The 26,964-nt window shown below is 37.8% G+C and overlaps 2 protein-coding genes and 1 long non-coding RNA gene across 8 annotated transcripts in view; 1 reads left to right on the top strand and 2 right to left on the bottom strand.

The window, feature by feature from the left end:
• LOC116288671 (uncharacterized) overlaps positions 1–26,964 on the top strand; it is a 371,660-nt gene that overhangs the window by 284,921 nt on the left and 59,775 nt on the right. The window lies entirely within an intron of this gene.
• The window catches only part of LOC148911163 (uncharacterized), a 130,689-nt gene that overhangs the window by 57,386 nt on the left and 46,339 nt on the right, over positions 1–26,964 (bottom strand). For 3 of the 6 annotated variants that reach the window (XM_089029974.1, XM_089029973.1, XM_089029975.1), the window contains 3 exons: positions 23,516–23,868; positions 4,984–5,092; positions 3,201–3,448 (listed from right to left, as the gene is read on the bottom strand). In XM_089029974.1, coding sequence (XP_088886100.1) covers positions 3,201–3,448; positions 4,984–5,092; positions 23,516–23,546 — 388 coding nt within the window. In that variant the 5' untranslated portion in view covers positions 23,547–23,868. The remainder of the gene's footprint in view (positions 1–3,200; positions 3,449–4,983; positions 5,093–23,515; positions 23,869–26,964) is intronic. The other 3 variants (XM_089029972.1, XM_089029971.1, XM_089029976.1) reach the window with 1 other exon arrangement.
• On the bottom strand, positions 594–1,371 carry LOC116295569 (uncharacterized). The gene has a single exon (XM_089029992.1). It carries the CDS (start codon positions 1,237–1,239, stop codon positions 739–741), a length of 501 nt encoding a protein of 166 aa, XP_088886118.1. The 5' UTR covers positions 1,240–1,371; the 3' UTR covers positions 594–738.

Here is a 26,964-nt window from a genome sequence, read left to right on the forward strand (position 1 = left end):
GCCGAATAGCTTTTTAGTACGCATAGTCTTCGTTCCCACGATAGTGGCGACTTGTAAGTCGACCTCTTGTCCATGTACACCCAGCTTGCCGAGGAGTGACTCTGTTATGAAGACATCTGTCTACTGGTCGTCCAGTACTGCGTACTTGAGGGTCTAAGCAGAAGGGCGTGATTGATGCGTTACCTCTACGAGAACGATTCTTGCACATGAACAAGTCTTCTCTTTTAGACCGCATATCCCTGTGCAGACATTTGAAGACTTGTCTGAGTCATTGTTTCCAACTGGTTTGTGGAGTAAAGTTAGATGTTTACCTTGACAGATGTCGCACGCTGGCGGTGGTTGGTTACAGTCTTTAGAGACATGCTTGTCCGTGTTTGTGCAATTGAAACACAGTCTATTTTTGAACAAAAAATATTTTCTTTGCTGGTAACTTAAATCATGAAACTTTTGGCAATTTGTCAAAGAGTGTGTCTTTGAACTATGATATTTACAGACTGTCTCACTTTCGGATGGATTTCCTTGATTTTTGGGCTCTCTTGACGTTTGCGTCTTCGTGGCCAAGGTGGTCACTGGATTCCTTCTTGGGTGTGTGGAGGGAGTGACATAACTTGTCGTTGCTCTTGAAAGTCCATTAACTGTACAAGTGTCGTAGTTGATTTGTGGAATGTTCATGCGCTCCGCGTGGAACGTAACTTCACGTACAAAGTTAGCAAATGACGGAAAGGCATCGTAACCCTTTTACTGTTGTAGCTTTTGAACCATGCTTGACCATTTGGTCTTGAACCATCCAGGGAGCTTATCTACGAGTGCTTGGATTTTTGATGGGTATTCAAATATCCTTAGGTTTGAGATGTGATGACTGGCAACTTCAACTTGGCTTAGAAAGTCGCTGAAGTCTTGCATGCCCTGGGGATCGTTGTTTCCTATCTTCGGCCAGTTGGTCAGCTTGTTCTCAAAATCTGTATAAAGAATGGACGGATGTCCAAAACGGTGTTTCAGCATTCTTCTTGCTTCTTGGTAGGCCGTCTCAGGCTGTTTCACCATGAACTGCAGCTGCTCGACGGCCTTCTTGGCTTTGCCGTCCAGATGCTGGTACAAAAGGTATAGCTTTTGTTGTGGGGTGACAGGAGCTGAGTCAACAAGGGTATCGAAGGCTGTTTCCCACAGAAAGAACCTAGTCTTGTCTTTATCATCGCCTCTGAACGTTTCTGGTTTGGCCTGCGGTAAGCGTGATTCCATGATGCTCTGGTTGCTGTCGACTTGAGAAGTGTGGAGCTCCCGTGAGATGTCGACTGTGATGGCGCCAGCTAACGTAAGAGGGCCGCGAAACTATTGTACGAAGAAGGCCTTGAAAACACACGAGAAAATCTTACACATATAAAGTTCTCCCGTTGAAATCTTGACGGCCTTTAATCTCAATCTAAAAATCCACTAAAATACAAAGGACGCCAAGATATAGTATTACACAAAGTTCTATTTCCGGTCGATTATCGGCTGTGGCACACTGGTGCCGTTACATGTTCTAATATATATATAGTAAAGATTGGATTAAAGACGAGACATGTTCACTGTAACTCCGAGTTTCGTGCTTACGCACTCATCAGACAGACTTTAATGAAACATATTCCTATTACTGTGATATTTATATACAAGAGGTGTAATGATTATTTACAAAAGAAGTATTGTTCGGAAAGGAGTTAATTAGCTAGGCCTGGATTTCTATTGTTCATCAGATAGAACTTGTTTTCATGTCGGCATTTGGAGATCAATTCGGATCGCTTGTTTAAAAGAGTGTCGCTGTTTGCTTTGATGATAAGTAGCTTTTCTGTTAAGCACAGGTCACACCTCTTAGAAATGTTGCTGTATGGTCTGGCTGAAGTGATGATTGTCCATTCTATGTTGTAGTCTTTGTTGTTATCTTTAAGGTCCCAGATGTATTTAGAAAGTTCGGTGCTGTTAGCGTATTTTCTATTTCGCAGAGATAGTTTGTGCTGAGTGTATCGTTGTTTGAATGTTCCTTCTGTCAGGCCAATGTAGTTTTTCCCAGTAGTGTCCTCGTTTGCATGAAAAACATGAAAACCACCATTACCAAACACAACAAGAAAATCTTCAACACCGATACCGATCCCGCCACCACCTCTGAGAAAACATGCAACTGCCGTAAAAAAGATCAATGCCCTCTAAACAACAACTGCCTCTCCTCCAGCATCATCTACAACGCTCATGTCACAACATGCTAATTAACTCCTTTCCGAACAATACTTCTTTTGTAAATAATCATTATACCTCTTGTATATAAATATCACAGTAATAGGAATATGTTTCATTAAAGTCTGTCTGATGAGTGCGTAAGCACGAAACTCGGATGAACAGTGAACATGTCTCGTCTTTAATCCAATCTTTACTATATATCTATTGCTCTGCATCCCTACGCATCGAGCACTGTTTCAACAATATAGACCACATTACATACTTTGTTATATTTATATATATATATATATATATATTTGTTTGAGAAGAAAAAGTCAAGACAACATTTTTCCCGACAAGCCTGTTTCGTGAATTGCTTCACTCTTCAGGGGATTTAAACAAATGTTCTGCTCTACTTCTATCGATGTATTGAGCACTATTTTACGGAAAATTGATTCACAGATTTCTTATATATATATATATATATATTTCTATGTAACAAACTTCCTATGTCACCGGTTTAGGGTTATGAAGTTGTCGAAATTGCTATTTGTGATATTTTGCGCGGATACGGCAGTAGGAAATCAGGTCCATGAATAAAACCCCAAACAAAAAATTGGAATGACTTACCGTGTATTTGCTCTAATTACAAAGAACGAGTGTATGTTGACAACGAGATTGACACCTACACACTTACTTAAGGAATGATGGACATTACTTCACACCTGAAAAGATCTCATGCAAAGTAAACTTTTTTTTGACCAAAGCTCATCATGTTGCTTCCCAGCACAATGCTATTATTTCACCATGCGAAGCTTGAGGGAAAAGAAACAAAACATGGGAAAGGCAAATTTGTTCATTTGCCCGCGAAAGTCCCTAAAATATCGAGCAGGTATTTTATCCAAAACAGATAAGTATATTGATTAAAATCCTCAATTAAAAGATATGCTTATTAATTTAATTCATGATAAAATAATTTTGATCCACACATAAGAATTGAAATAACATACCTGTATCGTCATCTGTGATGGTTATTGCCAATGTCCTTTGGTTCTCTTTATATTTGACATCATTTATAAAAGAAGGCAATGTTATGTTCAGGAAATACGTTTTTCGAATTCCAAACTCCACGATACTGTTGTCTAAAACAGTGGCGTTTAAACATTTTCTGCTATTTACGTCGTCCAATTCTAAATAATAGTAAAAGTTTCCAACGGAAGTAACAGGATCGTTTGCATTGCGTTTCGTTGTTTCCACTCTAGGTAGAACAAAAAAAAACAACAAAAAAAACAAAAAACAAAAAACAAAAGAAAAACAAAACATAAACAAAAGGCAGATAGACACACAAAAGAGGAGGTACGACTACATAGGAAGTTTCGAACGAAACGGATAACAGTTGTAATGGGTTTATTTAAAAACAGAATTACAAGGGCTAAAAAATCAAAGGGTACTGGTAATAGGAAATTAGAGAAGGAAAACTAACCAAAACCAAACCAAACCAAACCAAACCAAACCAAACCAAACCAAACCAAACCAAACCAAGCCAAGCCAAGCCAAGCCAAGCCAAGCCAAGCCAAGCCAAGCCAAGCCAAGCCAAGCCAAGCCAAGCCAAGCCAAGCCAAGCCAAGCCAAGCCAAGCCAAGCCAAGCCAAGCCAAGCCAAGCCAAGCCAAGCCAAGCCAAGCCAAGCCAAGCCAAGCCAAGCCAAGCCAAGCCAAGCCAAGCCAAGCCAAGCCAAGCCAAGCCAAGCCAAGCCAAGCCAAGCCAAGCCAAGCCAAGCCAAGCCAAGCCAAGCCAAGCCAAGCCAAGCCAAGCCAAGCCAAGCCAAGCCAAGCCAAGCCAAGCCAAGCCAAGCCAAGCCAAGCCAAGCCAAGCCAAGCCAAGCCAAGCCAAGCCAAGCCAAGCCAAGCCAAGCCAAGCCAAGCCAAGCAAGCCAAGCCAAGCCAAGCCAAGCCAAGCCAAGCCAAGCCAAGCCAAGCCAAGCCAAGCCAAGCCAAGCCAAGCCAAGCCAAGCCAAGCCAAGCCAAGCCAAGCCAAGCCAAGCCAAGCCAAGCCAAGCCAAGCCAAGCCAAGCCAAGCCAAGCCAAGCCAAGCCAAGCCAAGCCAAGCCAAGCCAAGCCAAGCCAAGCCAAGCCAAGCCAAGCCAAGCCAAGCCAAGCCAAGCCAAGCCAAGCCAAGCCAAGCCAAGCCAAGCCAAGCCAAGCCAAGCCAAGCCAAGCCAAGCCAAGCCAAGCCAAGCCAAGCCAAGCCAAGCCAAGCCAAGCCAAGCCAAGCCAAGCCAAGCCAAGCCAAGCCAAGCCAAGCCAAGCCAAGCCAAGCCAAGCCAAGCCAAGCCAAGCCAAGCCAAGCCAAGCCAAGCCAAGCCAAGCCAAGCCAAGCCAAGCCAAGCCAAGCCAAGCCAAGCCAAGCCAAGCCAAGCCAAGCCAAGCCAAGCCAAGCCAAGCCAAGCCAAGCCAAGCCAAGCCAAGCCAAGCCAAGCCAAGCCAAGCCAAGCCAAGCCAAGCCAGCCAAGCCAAGCCAAGCCAAGCCAAGCCAAGCCAAGCCAAGCCAAGCCAAGCCAAGCCAGCCAAGCCAAGCCAAGCCAAGCCAAGCCAAGCCAAGCCAAGCCAAGCCAAGCCAAGCCAAGCCAAGCCAAGCCAAGCCAAGCCAAGCCAAGCCAAGCCAAGCCAAGCCAAGCCAAGCCAAGCCAAGCCAAGCCAAGCCAAGCCAAGCCAGAAGAGAAAAGAAAAGAAAGTAAGAAAGTAAAAAAGTTAAAAACGTCAACAATTAAATTATTTTTGTTTTGTTTGCTTACATTCCTACAGCATCTTCAGATTTGAAATGGTAAAACTTGATACAAAATGTGACATGACCAATACTTTCATTCACATTTATAGACGTGCTTCCTTCGAAACCAATTGAGTCTAAAGGGAAAAAAAAACGACGTTGAAATGACAGCAAGGAAAAAGAAAAAAAAAAAAGGAAAAAAAAAAAAAAAAAAAAAAAGAAAAAAGAAAAAAGAAAACATTGCTACGGACAGTTTTTTTATGCTTTTATAAGCAAAATGGCTTGGATTGGCCTCGTAACTCACGTCTTAAAAAGGATGCTATAGAATTCCAGCTTACAAGCCAGTAGTATAGGCCGCATGGCACTACCCCTTTTTTGGACGGGGAAGGGAACGGGGAAGGACGGGGAAGGACGGGGAAGGACGGGGAACATTAATTATTCATCACATATTAGCATAAAACGACGGGCAGGTATTTGTTGAATTTGGTTGAAATGCATGCCAAAATCACGCTTCTCCAATCCCAAAACCTTTCCAATGGAGCTTAAATTTACCAAACCACATTGAACTTTCAAACAACGGCACAAACATTAATTTCCTAGTTTTCAGGGTAAATTTCATGGCAATCTTTACGAAAATCCTTAGTCCTGCGTTGATTCGGGAAGCGTGATTTTCGCATGTATTTCAACCAAATTCAACAGGTTTCTATGCAGTCAGAATTAATTTCCCCAAATCAATCTTTAAAGTTTTGAAAAGGTCTATTATTCCTCAACTTGCAGCATAAATATTATTTCAATCAGAGAACTTGCCCATAGTTAAATCTTGTTTTCTTTTGAGGCAAACACAGGCCTCCTATTTTCCCTCGCCAAAAATTCGTCCCTTTCCCAATAAGCTTGAAATCCAGTCCAATGAACGAAAAAGGGCGATACATTAAGAAAAAAGTTCAAAAATTGTCATAGATGGTTTATTTTTTACGCGCGCTCTGTTCAAAGTTTGTCCATTTTCACTCCTCTTGAGCTTCTCTTGCTTGGGTTTCGGTTGAACCTCTTCTGTGGCCGTTTTCTCGAAAATAAAATAATATTTTCGAAAACCAACTACCCAGGGATTCATATCTAATAATGGCCTATCTAACTTTAAAAGAAGAGCGAATTTGATTTTTTGACCTTTGCCACGAATTCTTGAATTTGCTCGATTCTTGTGGACATTGCCTCTTAAGTCATTCAAAAGGAATTTTCTTTTATGAATAGCAAGTTTCGTGGCTTCAAGCCAGTCATAGTCCCCAGTGTCCGACAATTCTTGTCTGGTTCTCATGATCTTTTGATAATAAAAATCTCTTTTCATTGCGTGCATTCATTCCAATTCTTCTACTATAATATTTCTCAGTTCCCTTCTTAAAATTGGAAGCATTTCGTTATGAGCAATTGATTCTGATCTTGTTCCGTTTCTCCGTCAGCTACAAAATTTTCAACTATTTGTCTTTTAGTTTCCTTGTGTCGATCAGCTGCTTCATCTATTTAAATGTTCCAATACCAAGGAAACTCATCTGAATCTGCAGAACTGGCGCATGAAACATCAGAAGTATCAGAGTCATTTTCATTTGCACTACTGGAATTTGATTTGCTGTCATCATCGTTCGATTCATCCCGAGAACTTCCCACACTACTATAATCGTTATCAATGCTGCTCTGATCATTGGCCATGTCAACAACACTCATCTTTATACACGACTTGTTTTCTAGATGGCGTCTCAAATTAAATGCTCTTGAAAACACTTTGTCACAGTAGAGACACTGTTTTGAAAAGGACATGTATACACATTAGGGTTAATAGCTGAATGAGCAAGATGAGCACGATGAGTAGCTTAAATGAGCAGGTTTGAGCAGTTCATGAGAGCAAGGTGAGCACGATGAGCACGATGAGTAGCTTGAATGAACAGGCGAGCATTCTCATGAAGCAACGAAACTTGCTATTCATAAAAGAAAATTCCTTTTGAATGACTTAATTGCTCCCCAATATGTCAGGATCCCTCGGAAAACCACACAAACATCCATACTGAAACAGACTGATTCGTAATTATCAAAAGCCGTTAGCCGATTTTCATTGTATCTACATTATGAATAAATATATGAATAAATTTGAATTATGGTCAATTGTGAATGATAAACATCGTTACTTTTAAAGTGCTACTACGACGAAAATCGCTCCAACTTGGATTCAGCTGAAAGTTCCTAAGAATACTCTTTAAAGGTCCAGTAATCACTGTATGAAGTGTTTTCTCGATATTCAGTACGAAAGTATGATATTTTTACGATTATTTTTTGGAGTCTGTGACGTCATACACTCAACATCTAACATTGCTACATATATTTCTTTGTATATAAATCCTTAATTTATTTTATTCCTGTGAAGCCCAAAGGGTGGCTAATGTGCTTATTTCACATTACTTGTGACTATAATTTATATTTTGGGGTGTTTGGGCATTTCTTTCTCCCTTTACTACTGATATTTTGATCATAAACTACAAAGAAATGTATGGAGCGATGTTCGATGTTGAGTGTATGACGTCACAGACTCAAAAAAATAATCGTAAAAATATCATACTTTCGTCCTGAATATCGAGAAAACACTTTATACAGTGATTATTCGACCTTTAAAGAGTATTCTTAGGAAGTTTCAGCTGAATCCAAGTTTGAGCGATTTTCGTCGTAGTAGCACTTTAAACAATGCGTTGTCCAGGAGACCGCCAAAACTTTTAAACAATACACTCTACAATCCAGGTAGTCAAACGAACATTGAGCACCATTATTTTTCTAATTCATGATACAAATAAGTAAAATGAGCAGCGTAAATGAGCAGGTTTGAGCATTACTCCCTTGAAATCAGATCTAAACAAACAAGTTCTCCAAAGCTTTAACTTACTTTATTTCATTGCTTTAGATAACAGTAATGGGTGACATTAAATTAAAAGAGAAAACATAAACAATAATAAAGTAATTCTTGATAAATTAAATGTTTCTCCTTGTCATTTGAAAAAGTAATACAATTGTTTTTAGAAATCACATTCAACAGTTTGTCTAGGCAAGTTCAAATGACGGGCGGAATGTCTTAACTCTTGGAATGTCGGTTCAGGTTCTTGTAATAATTTAATAAGCTCTGCTGCAATAGATCTTTTAATGCTTTCATCTACATCATATTTTGGAACATCCGTTGACACCTCAGAGACATGAGCACATGTTGTAGTGTTCAATTTTTCTATACTGCTACTATCAGCATTGCTACTTTGCATGTGATTACTGCTAGTTTCTAAGCTTTCCGAACTGTTCATTTTCCGTAGATTCGATAACTGTTCATTGATAGTGTGCGTACAGTTTCTAAGAGCCTCCCATTCTTCCATAGTCAATGATTTGGTGCATATTCCTTTTATCGGATCCTTGCTTTGCTGACGAATGTAAATTCTGGGCTCTCCCCTAAAGACTTTGACTTCAACATTAACCTGATTTACAGGCATAGTATTTCCTCTGTTGTATTGTGTGAGGAAGTTTTCAGCTGAAGTTGCTGTTAGTGGATACTGCTTGTTGTGCTGTTTTCACACTTATATGATCACGCGATTATGGAAGAAAATTCTTCAAATCTTTTCTTTTTGATCATGAGAATATGTATATTCTTCAACGGGTTCGAGAATGTACAGGCTTCAGCGATCACTCAAGAATGTCCCAGTTCACATTCTTCAGACTCAAGAATGTGCATTCTTCAGGGCTCAAGAATGTAAGTCCCGTACATTCTTGTGGGGCCAAGAATGTGAAATTTTACTTCCGGCGCTATACCTGGAAGTCTTTGAAACAACTTTTTAATGTAGGTAAAGCAAAAAATGCAAACTCCTGTCGAGCAAACGAAAAGGACTTATTTAATCACTTCAAGACGCTTAATAGTTCTCAGACATCTGCACTAAATACTACGGAGACCTTAGAACAGTCGCAAAGTCAAAGGGAATTAGATTTTTCCATTACAGACGAAGAAGTATATGAAGTTCTAAGTAACCTAAAGAAACATAAAGCTCCCGGCCCTGATAATACTCCAAATGAGCTATTGATAACGGGAAAGGAAGCACTAAAAAGACATCTAACAGTAATTTTTAATAAAATCCTAGAAAACGGAAAGTTTCCCTCTTCATGGAATCTAGGATATATTGGTTACATTGCATAAAAAGGACGATCCAACGAAAGCTGAAAATAATCGTGGAATAACACTCCTTTCTGTAATTGGCAAGTTTTTACGGCAATACTTAACAAACGGCTTTATGATTACCTAACTACGAATAATACAATTAAACAGGGACAGGGTGGGTTTAGAAAAAAGCACGGAACAACAGATAGTATTTTTATTCTGAAATCTGTAATCGATAAATATGTTAAAAGTAAGCACGGAAGAAAAATAATTTCCTTTTTTCCTGCTTTGTAGATTTTCAAAAAGCGTTTGACGGCATCCCAAGGAAAACATTATTGGCAAAACTTGAAAATGTTGGTATAAATGGAAATTTTCTAAGAGTGATACACAATCCATGTATTCAACTGATCAATCACCAATCAAAGTAAATGGATACATTTCTCCGACATTTTCCTGTTATATGGGTGTTAAACAAGGCTGTATGCTGAGCCCTACATTATTTAATTTATATCTTCACGATCTGCCTGACTCATTAAATTCGTGTAACAACAATGATGTAATGTTGAATGGCAAACCGATTAGTACTCTTTTATATGCAGATGACCTGGTTCTGTTCTCTAAATCTGCTAAAGGGCTTCAGAAATATCTCGACAAGCTAGAGGCATTTTGTGAACAATCAGGCTTAACAGTTAATATAACAAAGACAAAAGTGATGGTTTTCAATAATACGGGGAAGACAATGAATAACTTCCAATTCTATTTTAACAAATTTAAACTAGAAAACGTTAAATCATATAAATATTTAGGATGAAATTTTACAACCTTTGGAAACTTTACGTTTGCAAAGCAAGAATTAAAAAAAGCTGCATTAAAAGGCACTATTTCAGATGAAAAAACAAATGGGTGAATTTTTCACATCCAATATCAAATTAACTATAAAACTGTTTGACTTGCTTGTTACACCAATACTTCTATACGCAAGTAAGATATGGGGTATCGAAACATTGAGCACCAAAGACCAAGAGCCCATGCATATGGAACTTGTTCATTTGAAATTTTGCAAAATGCTCCTCAAGGTGACAAAGAATGCTATTAACCTTGCATGCAGAGCTGAGTTAGGAAGGTTGCCGCTAAAATGCAAAGCATGCAGTAGAAGTTTTAAATTCTGGCATAAAATTATAAAGTCGGAACTACACCTAAAAAAACTTTCAGCCGAAGTCTACCAAGAAACTAAAAAACCCTTTGGAGCATAAAAATTAAAACTACTGTAGAACAACTCGGATTGGGGATAATTTGGATAAAACAAAATGAACTTTCTCCAAGATGGTATGAATATGGAAAAATAATAACCCAAAGAATATATGACATTGAGAGGCAAATTTTATGGAGTAACCTCCACAATGATGAAAGGAAAGACGACAGACATAAAAATAAACTCAGAGTCTTTCGTCAGTTTAAAACGGATTTAAGAGAGTTCATAGAAAAAAACACCAGCATTAATTTCAACAATATGAGCGCTGACAGTCGTTTTATGTTCTTAATCAATTCAAAATCAGCGTCTCTACAAAAAGCTATATCAGCATACATTCATCAATGTATGCTGATATGTGAAAATGATATAAGAAAATTACCTAATACATAGTACATATATATACCTATAATATATTTGGAATCAAACACTCATGTACTCTTAAGTTTAACGTGCCAAATAAAATTGTATTGTATTGTATTGTATATAGGGGGGGGGGAGGGACCCCAAGAACAACAACAACAATTGTGTTTATTCAGTACCTGCTGTGCTATATAATATTTACGAGTGAAAATAAATGCAACGTATCAAAAACCTAAACTAGACGCCCTTCGTGGCGTGAACTCGGGCTACCATAGTTTATTTGACGAAGTATAAGCACTTGGAGCCCCAGCCAAGTTTTTTGGTGTGTGGTTTGCATGATGGGAAACAACAGCTTCTCAAAGGAATGCCATTGGTATTGATGGGTTGCAAGCATTCCCAAGAGAGTCAAAAGACAAAGACATGGCGGCTATTGTGGTGCCGTTAACAATGGATGCTAATGAGAAATCTTTTGTTAAATGGCACCAACATGGCCGCGATGGCGTAACGTGCAATCAAAGAATTATTGGCATTTGAATTTGTAATATTATTGTTGTTTCTTTGATGATTATCATCTGCAGCTTCGCCAATCACTTCACTCTGTTTAGTGTGGGTTTGTGCATTAAAAGGATTTTCAGTAGCATTGCTATGTATGCATGTCTCAGTAATACACACTCCTCCGAGTTCAAATAAACCTGTTAAATTGTCATATAAACTTTGGAAGTAATTTATTAAAGTCATCAACATCGAGGAGTACACAAGTATCTTGAGGATGGGGGAGACCTGATGGATTACAAGCATGAGAATAAAATATCCTAAATCTCCCATCGCCATTACAGCAAATAGCTACTGTATTACATTGAATAGTTAACAGAAATGACTGGTAATTTTCTTCAATTAAAATTTGCAAAGCATTGCCTAAGGGCATGCACTAGAGTAAAGGAAATCGACTGTAGAGAAATATCCTGAATTTTACCAGCTGTATTCCATCTGGTAATTAGTTTCTAATACTCTTACCATTTGAGGTAATTCTGTCAAAAGTAAAAAGTCTAGGTTGTGCAATCTTGACAGGACAGAATATAGCTCATTCGCAGTATACATAATGCTTACTAAATCTGCTGGAGAACTTATTGAGTTCCTATGTTTATATATTTTAATATATATATATATATATTAATATATATTTTAATTAAAATGCACACAGTGACATGGCTACACATTGACGATCAGCATTTGGCCCAAATAATGCAATATTACCTTAAGTTGTGGAGCAGAAATTGGGATAAACATGGGATAAACTACATGAAGTACATTTTTTGTGAACTTAGATTTGTCAACAGTAGAAGCGTATTTTTCTGCTTTTGTGCAAAAGACCAGTGAGCTGTTTGACTGTAACTCTACTTGGTTCTCGATCACGCGAAACAACACGAGGCTTGTGCTCAACATGATTAATGTATTTAGCATAACGAGACCTGCATTCCTTTGATAAATATGACTTTTTATTGGAAACAAATACAGATAATTGTACAGCTTTTTTGAATATATCGCAGTTATGCTGTAGTTTGCCAAAGTCTTTGTTGCACATTTATGAACTGTTGTATAACCACATCGCCAACTATTCGGGACTTATGCGAACATTGAAGTCCGCGGTTTCTTCATTTAATTTAATCGGCTTCGAACAATGTGGTCCGCGATTTCTCCATTGAATTCAATCGATTTCCAAAATGGCGTCAAGAGTGCGAATGGAACACGACTACAAGCAACTGAATAATTTTTCTAGTGTTGTGCTCTATGATCACTCTAACTCGAAAAGAATCCGCAAGACATACGAAAAGAAGTTTATAGTAGAGAGAATTATTCATCGAAGGAAAATAAAGCATGTGAGTGTTACATGAAATAATATGAAAATAGAAAATTATCACAAAAAAATCTTTTTGTAGTGATTTTGTTTACATGTTTACATTTACAAATTTACCGCCGGAATATTTACAAATTTTCGCGCCAGTAGCCGGCAAGTTTGCCGCACACGCTCCGGCCGGAAGTAAAAATACCCGAATTTAAGTAGCTAAAATATTACTTCCTTTTAATATTATCCCAGAAATCTTTACGGGATGTAAAAGCAGAGCTTCCGCTGATAATTTTGATACAAAAAGTATGCAATTTTGATTAGTATCGGCTTCAAAAATGGTTGTTAAACCGAGTTCAAGGAAGCGCACGAAGCTCAAATTTACAATGGATAATCACATGCTACGAATCTCAAGAAAGAAGACTTTTACGGGACAAAAGGAAACACAAATCATGCAGCTATTTCCTTCAAATTTATGTAACTCGTAGCGAAGGTAATGTAGCCGAGATAGATAGATAGCTATACATACAGATTTAAACATTAGAAAATTGGGTCTATGAATATAACATAAAAGATTTGGACATATTTATATTAACACGAGAGAACGAAGATATAATTATCAGACAACAAGAGAAAAAGAAAAAAAGGGGCAAAAATTATGGTAAAAAAGATGGCTCAAGTATCAATTGATGATATGAAATAAATTATATTGACTATTTAACGATGATATTGGAAATTAAGATTACTAATGATCAGCTAGAATAAGAGCGGAATAAGTCATCATTCAGCCCCTCTTTAAATTTATTTCTATTTTTTAATTTTTTCAAATTTTCATCAATTGAATTCCAGCATTTTGCTTTCGAATATCTTATATTGAAATTTCCAAAATTAGTTCGAATTTTGGGAAGGGAAAAAGACGACTTAGAGGACAATCTAGTGGTTGTGTGCGGTTGCGGTTGCGGTTGCGGTTGCGGTTGCGGTTGCGGTTGCGGTTGCGGTTGCGGTTGCGGTTGCGGTTGCGGTTGTGGTTGTGGTTGTGGTTGTGGTTGTGGTTATAGTTATAGTTATAAGTTTATAAATTCGACGGGGATGTATGAGAAGGAACTTTTTATGAACGAAAACTACAACGAATAAACACTAAAGAAGATAAAGAAGTATATGTATAAGATAGACAAGATTTAAAAAAAAAGCGTAAACTTGGCAAAATAAAAGGAGTACTTTGTAAAATGGTTAGGATACCCAGACAAGTATAATAGCTGGGTCTTGAGTAGTGATATTGAATAAAGTTTGTAAAATCAAATGTTTTTTGTAGTATACTAATTTGACTCCCAACAATCATGACTACAAGTCAGTTTTACATTGCTCTCCCGAGTAATAGTTCTATTGATGTATATCCAAATAACACCCTAACTGAATATAAAGTGAAACTGTCCGAGCGCATGGATTGCTACTAAAGCAGTGAATGGATGAAGCAATTGAAATCTTGCACAATGTTCTATTTGTCCATTTTCTATCTCAGGGGTGGTGTTTTGGGAAAGCTGGCTATCATCTCTAAATATTTTCCCCTGTTGAAACCAATATGTGCGTCCTAGACCATTCACTTGTAAACTCTACTTATATAAGATGATAAGTTTTGAACTGATTTCAGACACAAAGGACACGTCCGAGCCATCTAGCTCGAGTCTACTCGGAAATGATGTCAAAAAGAGGCAGCAGAGTTCTTAAGAGGCAATGTCCATAAGTATCGAACAAATGGTGGCAAGGGTCAAAAAATCAAATTCGCTCTTCTTTTGAAGTTAGATAGGCCATTATTAGATATGAATCCCTGGGTAGTTGGTTTTCGAAAACATTATTTTATTTTTGAGAAAACGGCCACAGAAGAGGTTTGACCGAAGCCCAAGCAAGAGACGCTCAAGAGGAGTGAAAATGGACAAACTTAAAACAGAGCGCGCGTAAATATTTAAACCATCCATGACAATTTTTGAACTTTCTTCTTAATATATCACCCTTTTTCGTTCATTGGACTGGATTTCAAGCTTATTGGGAAAGGGACGAATTTTTCGCGAGGGAAAATAGGAGGCCTGTGTTTACATATGCTAATTAGAAAAAGAAAAAAAGATCTAACTATGGGCAAGATCTCTGAACAAAATCATATTTATGCTGCAAGTTGAGGAAGAATAGACGTTTTCAAATGGAGGCGGTGGTGTTGCCTCGTACATTAGTACTGATTATAGTTTTAAAACATGTGAAAATATCACTTACAATAGTGACGAAAATCAGTTTCTTTTTGTAGAAATAGAAAAGAAGAACACAAAGACCTTAATCGGTGTGACCTATAAGCCCCCAAAAACTAGTATAGAGAGTTATTCCAATTGTTTTTCAAATCTCCAAGACAAGATAAAAAACAATAATAAGAACTGTTTTATAGCTGGTGATTACAATATCGACCTCCTAAAAGTTGCCAAGGGCCACTTGGACGAAAATTGGACGAAAATCGGATAAATTTCAAAAACAAGTTGAATCTTTCAATAAAGAATCATTGTGACCCCATTAATAACAGGTGTAAATGATTTCTTCGTATTCCAAGGGAAGGATCGAAAATTTGACGCTTTTTTTCCCTCCGCCATCAAAACCGTTGTATCAAGCAATCGGCTCAGGGAGAATGGATCGAGTCGGAGTTGTGACGTCGTTTACTCAACCAAAATCAAAAAACATATTTTTCAAGAATCACATTTGTTTGCCTTATATAGCAACTAAAATGCTGATAAAATCCCTGAAATTCAGTCAGAAGGAGGTCGTGGATGTCGCAATGTGATAGTCTTCGCACCTCAAGAGCTGAGCAAATTTGCAAATACATTATAATATCCGTGTTGAAATAATTTGAAGAAAGCAACCTGAGATAAATCTCCATTTTCTTGTTTGTTTTTGAATTATTTTGTGATTCTTCTGGAGATTCGATATCACCCTATTCATAACTAATGCGGGGTTCTCCCTTAATAATAACGACGTAAAGAAAGACCAGGAGGACACTGAAGAACAAACAGAACTGGTGTTTACGAAAGAAAAGGTACAGAAGGCGGCGAAAAAGATCAAAAATTGGAAAGCACCTGGTAAAGATGAAATACATGGAAATTGGTTGAAACATCTACACTGTCTACATGAACGAATAGCTACAGCAAGTGTTTGAAACAGAGAACAGGATCCCAGCATGGATGACAGAAGGAAGAACAACACTGGTCATGAAAGATGAGAAGAAGGGACCTACTCCAAGTAACTATAGACCTATTACTTGTCTACCAACATTATGGAAGCTGATGACTTCCATCATATCAGAAAGCCTCTATAACCGTCTAGAGGAACAAGAATTGATACCATTTGAACAGAAAGGCTGTAGTCGTGGATCGAGAGGAACAAAAGACCAACTCGTCATCGACAAGGCAGTTCTGCGAAGTACAAAGAGAAGGCACAAGAACTTGGAAATGGTGTGGGTGGACTACAAAAAGGCATATAACTCTGTACCTCATAGCTGGATAATCGCTTCCCTTGAAAACATCAAGGCTCAGCCATCGATCGTAGGATTCATGAAGAGAGCAATGTCGCAGTGGAGGACTGAGCTAAGGTTAGACGGAGAATCATGTGTTCATTCTGAGATAAAGCATGGAATATTCCAGGGTGACTCGATGTCACCGTTACTATTCATCATATGTCTCATACCATTGACGTCCATACTGAACAACACAAGGAAAGGCTACAAGTTGAACAAGGGTAATGTACTGAATCATTCATTTCTTGGAGACAGTCGATCTTGGTTGATTTGAAACGCGCGAATTTCACACTCGCGAACAGGACAAAGGCTCCCAATCCTACATTCTTTTGCTAAAAAAGTTTTTCTTGTAAAAACGTCATTAAAATTTCTTTAGAAATTATCTCAAGGTATTTTTTTTCTAAAATAACAGGCAATTTGTAAGATGATACACGAGTTATTTTGCGTCTGCTATTTTGTGTTACGTGTGCGAATCCTTACATTGCTAAATGTGAGATCGAAATTAGGGAAAAAATCAAATCAGTTCAAAAAACATTTCAAACGCTTTAAAGAACTTGCAAGACCAAATACTTAATAGAGCTACTAAACTTTATTCTATTTCTTAGTATTTTGATAGTTATGAGAAAAGATCTCCGCGACTGCATCCGAAGTACCGGCGTGAGATTAACCTACCTTTTACAAGTTGTGCTTTTGTTTTCAATCCTTTCAGAGAATCTGTTCGGCATTTCGACCAAAAACGCAATTCTTCATTTTTTAAAGATGTTGGGGTTCTTCCTTCAAGGGATGCCCCGGGAATATCGTCTTCACAGGGTTGTATTGTTGAAGTGCTAGCCATGTTTACAAAGATTCGCGGGGAAATTCATTCGATCGAGGACTGACTAGTCTCGTTTTCGTGAAGCTCGACCCATGACCCGCGCGGCGGCGGCCATCATATCATTCGGTGTTTTGTAAAGAATACCGTGAAAGAATCAGAAGAGACCAAGAAAGAATACCAACAGCACAGGCAGAACGAAAGACTTGAGAGATACACAGACAAGCCTTTACACGGAAACTACATCAAGACGTGCGAGGATAAGATGGATAAGGAGAGCACTTGCCTCTGGCTAAAAAAAGGAGATATTAAAATGGAGACGGAAGGACTACTAAATGCTGCACAGGACCAAGCACTACCTACCAACTACTTGAGAAGTAAGTACAACAGTAATGATTCATCGCTGTGCAGGTTATGTAATGAAAAGACGGAAACTGTGGACCACCTTGTAGCTGGATACAAAGTACTGGCAAGGAGAGAGTACAAAGACAGACATGACAAAGTGACTAGAACAATCCATTGGCACCTATGTAGGAAACTTCAAATACAGTGCACTGCAGATAATTGGTGGGATCACGAACCAGAGAAAGTAGTGGAAAACGAAAAGGTCAAGATCCTATGGGATTTTAATGTTTACACGGATAAGAAGATTGAAGCAAGAAGACCGGACATCATAGTCGTATATAAGAGCAAGAAGAAGGCGAAACTGATTGACATCTCAGTGCCTATGGACCATAGAATTGATCAAAAGGAAATGGAAAAGATTGACAAGTACCAAGACCTAAGAATAGAAATAGAAAGATTGTGGAGGATTAAGACCATGGTAGTTCCGATAGTCATTGGATCGCTCGGAACAATATCAAAACAATTTAAGGATCATGTTCAGAGACTAGAACTTGATAGTATAAACTTGTTAAAGAGTTTTATTTTTCCTTGTGCACATAGTGCATCCGAAAGATAAGAAAATTGTCTTTCATTTGCACCCTTTAAAATGAAGTTTAATTTTGGTTTTAACACCCGAAATTAAACCCAAACATAGCTGAATATGGGGTTAAAAATGTATGTACTCTAATATTCACGGCTGTTTTTTAGGATTCTGTTCGAAGTTTTTTAATTTGCACATGGTGCAAACCAAAGATACTAGTGTGCTTAACATTTTGCACCCTTTACATTTATGTTTTTACCTTATTATGAGTACCGAAATCCATGTAAAAGTATTGGTGAGCCTCTCTTTCCCCCTAAGCGCGCCAAATTTAAAACACCTGGATCACTCAAGGACAAAGGCCTTTCGTCGGCACCGTATTCTGTTAGGGAGACGAAGCCAGCCTTTTGTTTTAGTTGTCAAGTAAAACAACAAACAACTCATCGTGATCATTCATTGAATCTTTTACTCGAAGTCGAACTCAAGTCGCTTGAGTTTGATTCATAACTTTAGTTGCTAAGTAAAACAACAAACAACTCATCGTGATCATTCATTGAATCTTTTACTCGAAGTCGAACCAAAGTCGCTTGAGTTTGATTTATAACTTTAGTTGTCAAGTTAAACAACAAACAACTCATCGTGATCATTCATTGAATCTTTTACTCGAAATCGAACCAAAGTCGCTTGAGTTTGATTCACAACTTTAGTTGTCAAGTTAAACAACAACAACAGAATATGAAGTAAGAGAGCATATCCCTGTGACCCATGAAAGTTTCTTGAAAATCTATATTTAGCTCCGCGCGCTAGTCTGAGCTATTTTAGCATGCGATTCCTGATTGGTCAGATTGTAGTGATGTCATAGGAACAGAAGAGATCGGCAGTGACAAAGCAAGCTTCACGCAGTTGACAAACCAAACCAAACTTTATTCAATTTGACGAGAAAATGTGTTTAGAGGAATTCCTTGAGAAATTCTGAAAGGTATTTGAAGGAATCCATTATAACAGCATATGTAAAAAAATACTCAGCTGAGACAACATCATTCAAGCTTGTTTTTAAATCAAAACAATGGTCGCTCGATTGAGACTCATTCATTTTGGAGTTGATTGCAGTTATAGATGAGACTGGAAGTTATTCCACAATTCTCCACCTAAACTGAAATACAGTTAATATTGCTGCATCCCAAGAACACGTGCTTCTGACCTGAACTTCAGTGTTTTCAAAATGACAAGTTATCTAATGGACATCTAAAATGAAGGTAGATTGGAGCCGGATTTTCGATGAACAAACTTGTTGAATTCAATGAGTTAAAACTTTAAACTTGAGAGAAAATTTAGCATTTACTGTTGGAATCAGTTGTTTACCAGTAAAAAGAAGAGGTTTTAAGATAGCTGAAAACAGTCAAGCTGCTCGGAATAGAAGAATTAAACATAAAGGCACAAATACGCCGAACTGAGAGCATCTGGCAGAAACAATCGCAAGTAAAACGCCCTTCAATCAGGTAAAAATAATCTCTTTTTTATAAGTTTGAATCCTCATATACTAAGTTTGATTCACTTTTTGTACTTCGCCGATATTGTAATTGTATTTCTATTGTCTGTTTGGGACTTTAGAAGTTGAAAAGTTATGAAAAAAATACCTGAACATTGAGGCGGAGCGAAAATTCGAGATGCAAAATTTGAAAGAAAGTTCTAGTTTTAATAGTCAAACTTTTTCATTAATTCGCCTTTTCTCAATGGGCAATGTCTTTTGCATAAACTGACACACCGTATTTTGTGAAAAATCACTTCAGTGCCTCTTGTAGTTTTTTCCTCTGTGAAAACAGAAAATTTTCTTCGGTACATTTTGGTGCAAATATTTTTTCTGATTCGTGTGTGAAACAAAATACTGGTCTTGTTCATCGTCTTCTTTATTATTTTAACTTAAACTTTATTGATTATAGAAAACACTACGGTAAATGCTTTTTTGGCTGTATTCACAGTAGGTTTTTCGCTATTTTCATCGTATTTTTTATTGTGATTTCCTTTCCCATGAAGTCTTCGCTGTTTTTAGCGCTTGTTCGTATGTGACTGAAAACTATCCTGATTTGATATTTTTCGATGTTCTTTTACATCAATTGTTAAGTTAATGTTTAATTCGTCCATGAAGAACACATGATACTTTAATCATTTCAACTTTTTACTAATTTTGAAGGCATTCTTCTCGTCGGAAACTAAACATTTTTCGCTCGCATGGAAGTCACTACAACTCTGAGCAGCAATAAGGGATCGCATGTTAAAAATAGCTCAGCCTTGCGCGCGCAGCTAAAAATAGAGTTTCAAGAAACTTTCATGGTTACAGACCCATGTATGGGAGATGTGCTCTCTTACTTAATATTCTCTTGACAACAAACAACTCATCGTGATCATTCATTGAATCTTTTACTCGAAATCGAACCAAAGTCGCTTGAGTTTGATTCATAACTTTAGTTGCTAAGTAAAAAAACACACAATTCATCGTGATCATTCATTGAATCTTTTCCTTTTTTTTTTGTAGCTCGTAATCATTCTTTACTGTAACAAAAAAAAAATTGTTTCTAAATAGTTCGTATGTGTCTTAAAATACTGGTAGAATACTGCCAAGGGCATTTGATATTTTTCTCTTATTCTCTCTCTTTTTCATTACACACACCGAACGCATAATTTATTAGTAGAATTAAACACCGGAGTATGAAAACTAATCGTCCAGAAAGACAACAGAAGTGACATGTCAAGACCAGCTCTCTCAAATGGCGGAAAACCAAGTAAGAGCGAGCCAATCAGGAGTGTTTTGAAGTCATTATAAATGCAGCGCATTAATTAGTAGGCCGGCTTAGAAAAAAATGGGAGCTGGAAGTACATGTCCGGGAAAACAATAGCCATTCTGTGCCATGACGAACTTGTATTTCAAAACCTGGAATACGCCGGTCTCATGTCGATTGTGAATGTCACCGCAGCTGATCTGTATGGATATTATAAACATGTTGGGTATTTAGTTTAGAATAACATTTGATTGCTAGGTCTACTATTCATTATTGAGTGACTATTTATAAAACATTTTATGTCTAAATCAGCTGTTATTGTCTAGGCTTAATTAGCTGTCTGCCGGTGTTGTATTTGAATAGTTTGAAGAAATCATGTTTATAATAAAAAAATATGTACATCCATTTGTAAAAACACATAATAAATCGTTGTTGTTTTCAATATTTATTTGGGTGTGTAACTTTAATTAATAACTCAAGGCAGAAGAGATATTTGCCGTCAGCATACGAGTATGAGAGCGGTGCGTAGTTGTCTACGAACAGAAGCTTTAACATAACGCCTTCAAATAAACTTTTCTTTAATATGCAAAAAAATTGCATGTCACAAGATATAGAACTCTTAACAAATTTCAGTTTCAAGCAAAAATATCAAATACATGTATTTTGTTTTCAAGCTTTTTCATAACAATTTTACACATGTACGGGACCCAAAAGGGTGTACAATTTTCAATGTTCAAAGTTAAGTTTTAGTGTAACTTTTCAGATTGACAGGGAATTCTTAATATCAACCTATCCAATCAACATGGATCTCAACTAAATACAAGCACTTTGTCCAAACATAATCAATTCAACTGACAACATCAAAACAGTTCGTTTGTTTGTAGTTCCATTCTGATTCAGGTATATGATGATGTAAAAGACAGGAGAATATTGCCAGCGTCCGTTTCTTTCTCTTCTGATGAACTACTACTAGCTGTACTAGCAAGGGACTTCTTCCTCTTCCGTTGATGGTGCCAATAGTGAGTGACTGCTAGTATTCTTTTAGTTATTTCTGTCTGGAAAATGTACGCCGTAGCTTATCAACGTTTGCTGGATTGGAGTTTGCTTGCGCAGAGTTGTCACTTTTTGCTGTGCTGTTGGAAGAGGAGAAATTCCAAGACTTTGTTCATACTCATCCAACTTTTTCTTTCAAGGAGGGCTTTAATGGTTTTGCGTCTCGGCGGTCCGCTTCCCTTCAATTGCTTCTTAACGAACGCTATGTCCTGTTGTATTTTCAACCAGTTTCTTGATTCATTTTGAACGTATTCATCGGGGTATTCTTTCAAGTAAAATGTCTTCGAGTAGTTTATTTACAGAGCCATGGACTCTATCAAATACTGCTTCGCGAGATAATAGTTCCTGATCGAGCTTCTATATTGCAGTTTCTAATGCTTTTATTTCTCCCTTTTTCTCTTGAACCTTCATTTCTTCGTTTGAGTGTCGAGTTATGTCCCTACAGAAAAATGCAGATTCACACTTCTACATTTGACAGTTTCTCACCGAATGATTTCGGTTGTGACAAGTACTGCATCGCTGCCCGGTGTTATCATGTGCACTGGCAGCCTCCTTTATCTTAAGTTGATAGTTTTCGAGTTCTTTTCGTTTGTGAGCAACTTCGACCCTTTTCTCCTCTACAGCCTGGCGTTTTTCTTGGATGAATCTTTGACCGGGCGATAATATATTACGTCTACTAGGTGGATGGAATTTGTCTGCATTGACCTTGCTCGTGATTTAGAGGCTGCATGGGCTTTTGTCAGAGCTCCAAACTATGGTCGAAGTTTGAAGTCTTTCGCGGTTTCGTTATAGCGTTCTTAGTCGACTAACCATGTTCAATATCAGTCTTTTGTGCCCTTCTGGAATTCCAGCCAAATCTTCTTCCATCAAATACTTCACACTCGCTGTAGAGCTGAAGCCGTTGCTTCGCAATTTGTTAGCATATAGCAGTAAATCCTCATCGACTTCGGCAAGAGATTCTTTGATAGACTTTCGTTGACTCATTGTTTCAACTGACTGCGATGACTGAAGTAAAACTTTCCAAATATAGACAAACAGGCAAGTAAACTTTGAACTTTGATCTGCCAAACATAGATGTTTGACGTCACGCGAACACATGTTTTGTTAACTTGGGTTAACTGGTAGATGCAGTCGACAGTAAGCTTTGAATTTGATTCCTGGTTAACTTTACTAAGAAATAAAAAAGATAACTCAGACTATCCAATAAAATATCAGGTTTAGTGAAATTTACCTTGGATGTCATTCATTGAAATCGAAATTTTGGAGATTCACGATTCCAGTTTAGGACAAATCAAGACTATAAAACACACTTGAAAACAAAGATTACATTCAGTTATTAAATTTGACATGAACTGAGACAAAATAGAAAATAATGCAGCCTCTCAACAACACAAATTTAAGCTCATTTGTATAATCATATTAGCTCGAACAGCTTAATAAACAGTTGAATATCTGGTGTAATTTTACATTTCATTCAATATATAAATAAATTATCTGTAGAAAGATATGTATTTCTTAAATGAAAGTCTTCAGCTTGGTTTTGCCGATGGGACCCGCGACAAGAGGCAAACAAAGCTTCATTTTTTCTTGAACGAAAATCATACGATAGTTGGTTAAAAACAACCGAATTATTAAAGATTTACAAAGTTAAGTAAAGGAAGAATATTTGTTGTAATATGCTCTTTGTGTTATATTTCGTCCAGCATTAAAATAAATTAAGCTTATCTATAGAAATATTAAAAGTTTTGAGATAAAGTCTTTGATTTGTTGATTCGTCGAAAAACATGCTTGTCATAAAAAATAGTGACATACGCATTGTTTGATAAAGAAACACACCTGAATTCTTGAAGAACACTTCATGATCCATCTTTGACTACATGGAAGTTGTTTTTGCTGTTGGCTTATAATTTGTCTAAAAGCTATTTTTTCTGTGCATTTGAGAGCCGCATTTGCGAGTAGTTTTGCTTTGACATCAAGTGTTGTGTACACGGACGCCGTACGGCCGGAAGTGACGTCAGCCAAGCCATGAAAAATCAACTCGATGGTTGACCATCTTTTCTTAAGTATGGTGCTCCGCTTGCGCGGGCCTTTGGCCCGCGCGGGAGCTCCCCTATTAAGAATGAAAACCTCTTTTCGAAAATGCTCTACTCAATTATTCCTGTTCAAGAGTTCATCTTGCTAACTTTTGCCTGAAACAAAAGAAAAAAGAAATAAGAATCAAGTACATTTCCCACTTTCTTTGAAGGACAATACTAGCTTCACTGCAACGTGAATCAAAAAACGATGATCACGGAAATCCAAAACTCAAGGTCAAGTACATAAAATATAAATATGGCGAGGGAACAGCGAAGGAATCAAAAGTACCACAAAATTATGGGAGGTATCACTCAGGGAAGACACATCTCTAAAGAGACCAGTTTTATGTTTAATAAATGCTGCTGTGTTTTATGATCCCAGATTTACTGCACAGGCTTAGCCTGAGCATATAATCATGAAAAATGTACATTACCAATGTGTGATGCATGTAAATTAGGATGAATATGCTCATGCAGATTCACACTTATTTAGCTGATATACATTAAAGCGGACCGTAAACACGACACTGGCGACGAGGATGCTGTAAGAAAATCAAGATTTTCAGGACTTTCTCTTGGGCAAATTCAACGTGAATTTACGGAGCCAAGGATAAAACAACGAGGAACTGTTTTAAGGTGAATTCAAAGGAAAAATTACGAAGCCAAGGACAGAATTCAAGTGAGAAAAGCAGCGACAGCATGGCGACAGCGAGAAGTGTTTTCGAAGAATTTGACCCCAATCAAGGTGTTATAGATAGCTATATCAACTGGTTATGAGTAGTAGTGTAGGGATGGCACGACCCCTTTTTTGGACGGGGAAGGGGACGGGGAAGGACGGGGAAGGACGGGGACATTAATAATTCATCACATATTAGCATAAAATGACGGGGAGAGTATTGTTTGAGGTTGCCATGACGACCAATTGACGTCATGAGTTTATTGTTAGGCAAGCGTTTTGGACGAGGAGGACGAGTACATTAATTATTCATCATTAAAATGACGAGCAGACTATTGTTTTTTAAATCGTTACCATAAAATGACGAGCAGACCATTGTTTATTAAATCGTTACCATAAAACGACGAGCAGACTATTGTTCATGAAATCGTTACCATAAAATGACGAGCAGACTATTGTTTATTAAATCGTTACCATAAAATGACAGGGAGAGTATTGTTAGACAAATTTGGGTAAGTCTTTTGTTTACCAATCCAATTTATAGAGCGCGGGGATTTTGAATTTTATTCCACATTTGGAGCGCGTAGATATCGTTTTATGAATAAATTAGTGATTATTGTGTCGAAGACAATACAATTAATGACTCATAAACCACAAACAATAAGACTTACGAAGTTCTACCTAATTATTCAAATACGAAGGAGAACGTTGGAGTGTAAAATCTTTATTTATAAACTAACATAAAAATACAATGCTCATTCTTCATCGCTACTTAAATTAAAAGTTTCTTGCTTGTTATTTCTGGGTGATTGGTGATGTATAGTCTTACAAGCATGGCAACGTGTAAGCACGCTTTTGAGCGTTTTCCTATTGACTGCAAATGGATGTTCACAAATACTACAGAGTGTTGAACTAGGAAAATTTACTAGCTTTTCGTGCCAAAGACACTTTGGACATTTCACTATTCTGTTCACTTTGACATCCTTATTTCCACAGTAAACACAGGGATCTTCTTTTGTCTCACTTCCCTCATTTTCTTCTTCGTCCACCTCTCCCTGGTCTTGTTCAGAGTCATTAGTCTCAGAATTTCGGTCCTCCTCCTCCTCGCTACTTGATTCTTCACTATCAGATTCATCGGATTGCTCTTTATTATCCTCAAGTTCTTCTTTTCCCATTAAATCGCTTAAGACTTTTTTGTTTCGAATCCATTTCTTATTAATCCCCAATTCTGCCAATCCTTCCAGGAACGAATTGAGGGCTCTAGGTTTGAGGATATCAAGATTGTAGGGCAACAATACATAATAGCCTGATAGCTAAGCTATCGATAGCCTGATAGCTAGGCTATTGATAGCCTGATAGCTAAGCTATCGATAGCCTGATAGCTAGGCTATCGATAGCCTGATAGCTAGGCTATCGATAGCCTGATAGCTAGGCTATCGATAGCCTGATAGCTAGGCTATCGATAGCCTGATAGCTAGGCTATCGATAGCCTGATAGCTAGGCTATCGATAGCCTGATAGCTAAGCTATCGATAGCCTGATAGCTAAGCTATCGATAGCCTGATAGCTAGGCTATCTATAGCCTGATAGCTAAGCTATCGATAGCCTGATAGCTAAGCTATCGATAGCCTGATAGCTAAGCTATTGATAGCCTGATAGCTAAGCTATTGATAGCCTGATAGCTAAGCTATTGATAGTCTGATGCACGTGGTCTGAATGTGTATAAGAAGGACTGCAATCTCTAAGTTCACTCATAACTGAGAAGACTCGAGATGACTCGCATGTGTTTATTGTGCCAGCAATCGGTTAAAAATCTATCGTCTCATTTGAGTCGGGTTCACAAAATAAATGGTCCAGAACGCACATACTGGTTTCAGCAAGGAAAGATGATCAAAAATGACCTGGGTCATCTTTTCAAACCCTCCACCTCACAGACGGAAAATGGTCCAACAGATATTTGTAGTAAATTCCAGTTGCTGCATCCATTTACTTGTATGGTGGGAGGAACTACAGGATGTGGAAAAACCTTTTGGGTACAGCAGTTATTGGAGCATGCGCAAGTGGTGATCAACCCTCCACCTCAGCGTATTGTATACTGTTATTCTCAATGGCAACCGGCCTATTTAGAAATGTTAAGAACCGTGCCTGGCATTGAATTTATCAGAGGTATTCCGCAGGAACTGGATCAAGATAATTTTTTTGATGTAAATGTACGAAATCTTATAGTGATCGATGTCCAGATGACCGAAACTGGGAATGATAAGCGAGTTTTAAACTTGTTCACTAAAGGATCGCATCATCGCAACCTGAGTGTCATCTACACGGCACAGAACATCTTTCATCAAGGAAAAGTTAATCGAGGCATTAGTTTGAATTGTCATTATTTGGTTATATTCAAGAATCCAAGAGATAAACTTCAAATTCTCAATCTAGCCAAGCAAATGTATCCTGGAAAAACTGAATATTTTCTGCAAAAATATGAACAAGCCGTGAGTAGACCTTATAGATATTTCTTCATTGACTTGAAGACAACCA

Source organism: Actinia tenebrosa, unplaced genomic scaffold (genome assembly GCF_029948245.1).
Source record: "Actinia tenebrosa isolate PJP-AT-01 unplaced genomic scaffold, QUT_ActTen_1.0 PGA_scaffold14__42_contigs__length_11649687, whole genome shotgun sequence".
Taxonomy (NCBI): domain Eukaryota; kingdom Metazoa; phylum Cnidaria; class Anthozoa; order Actiniaria; family Actiniidae; genus Actinia; species Actinia tenebrosa.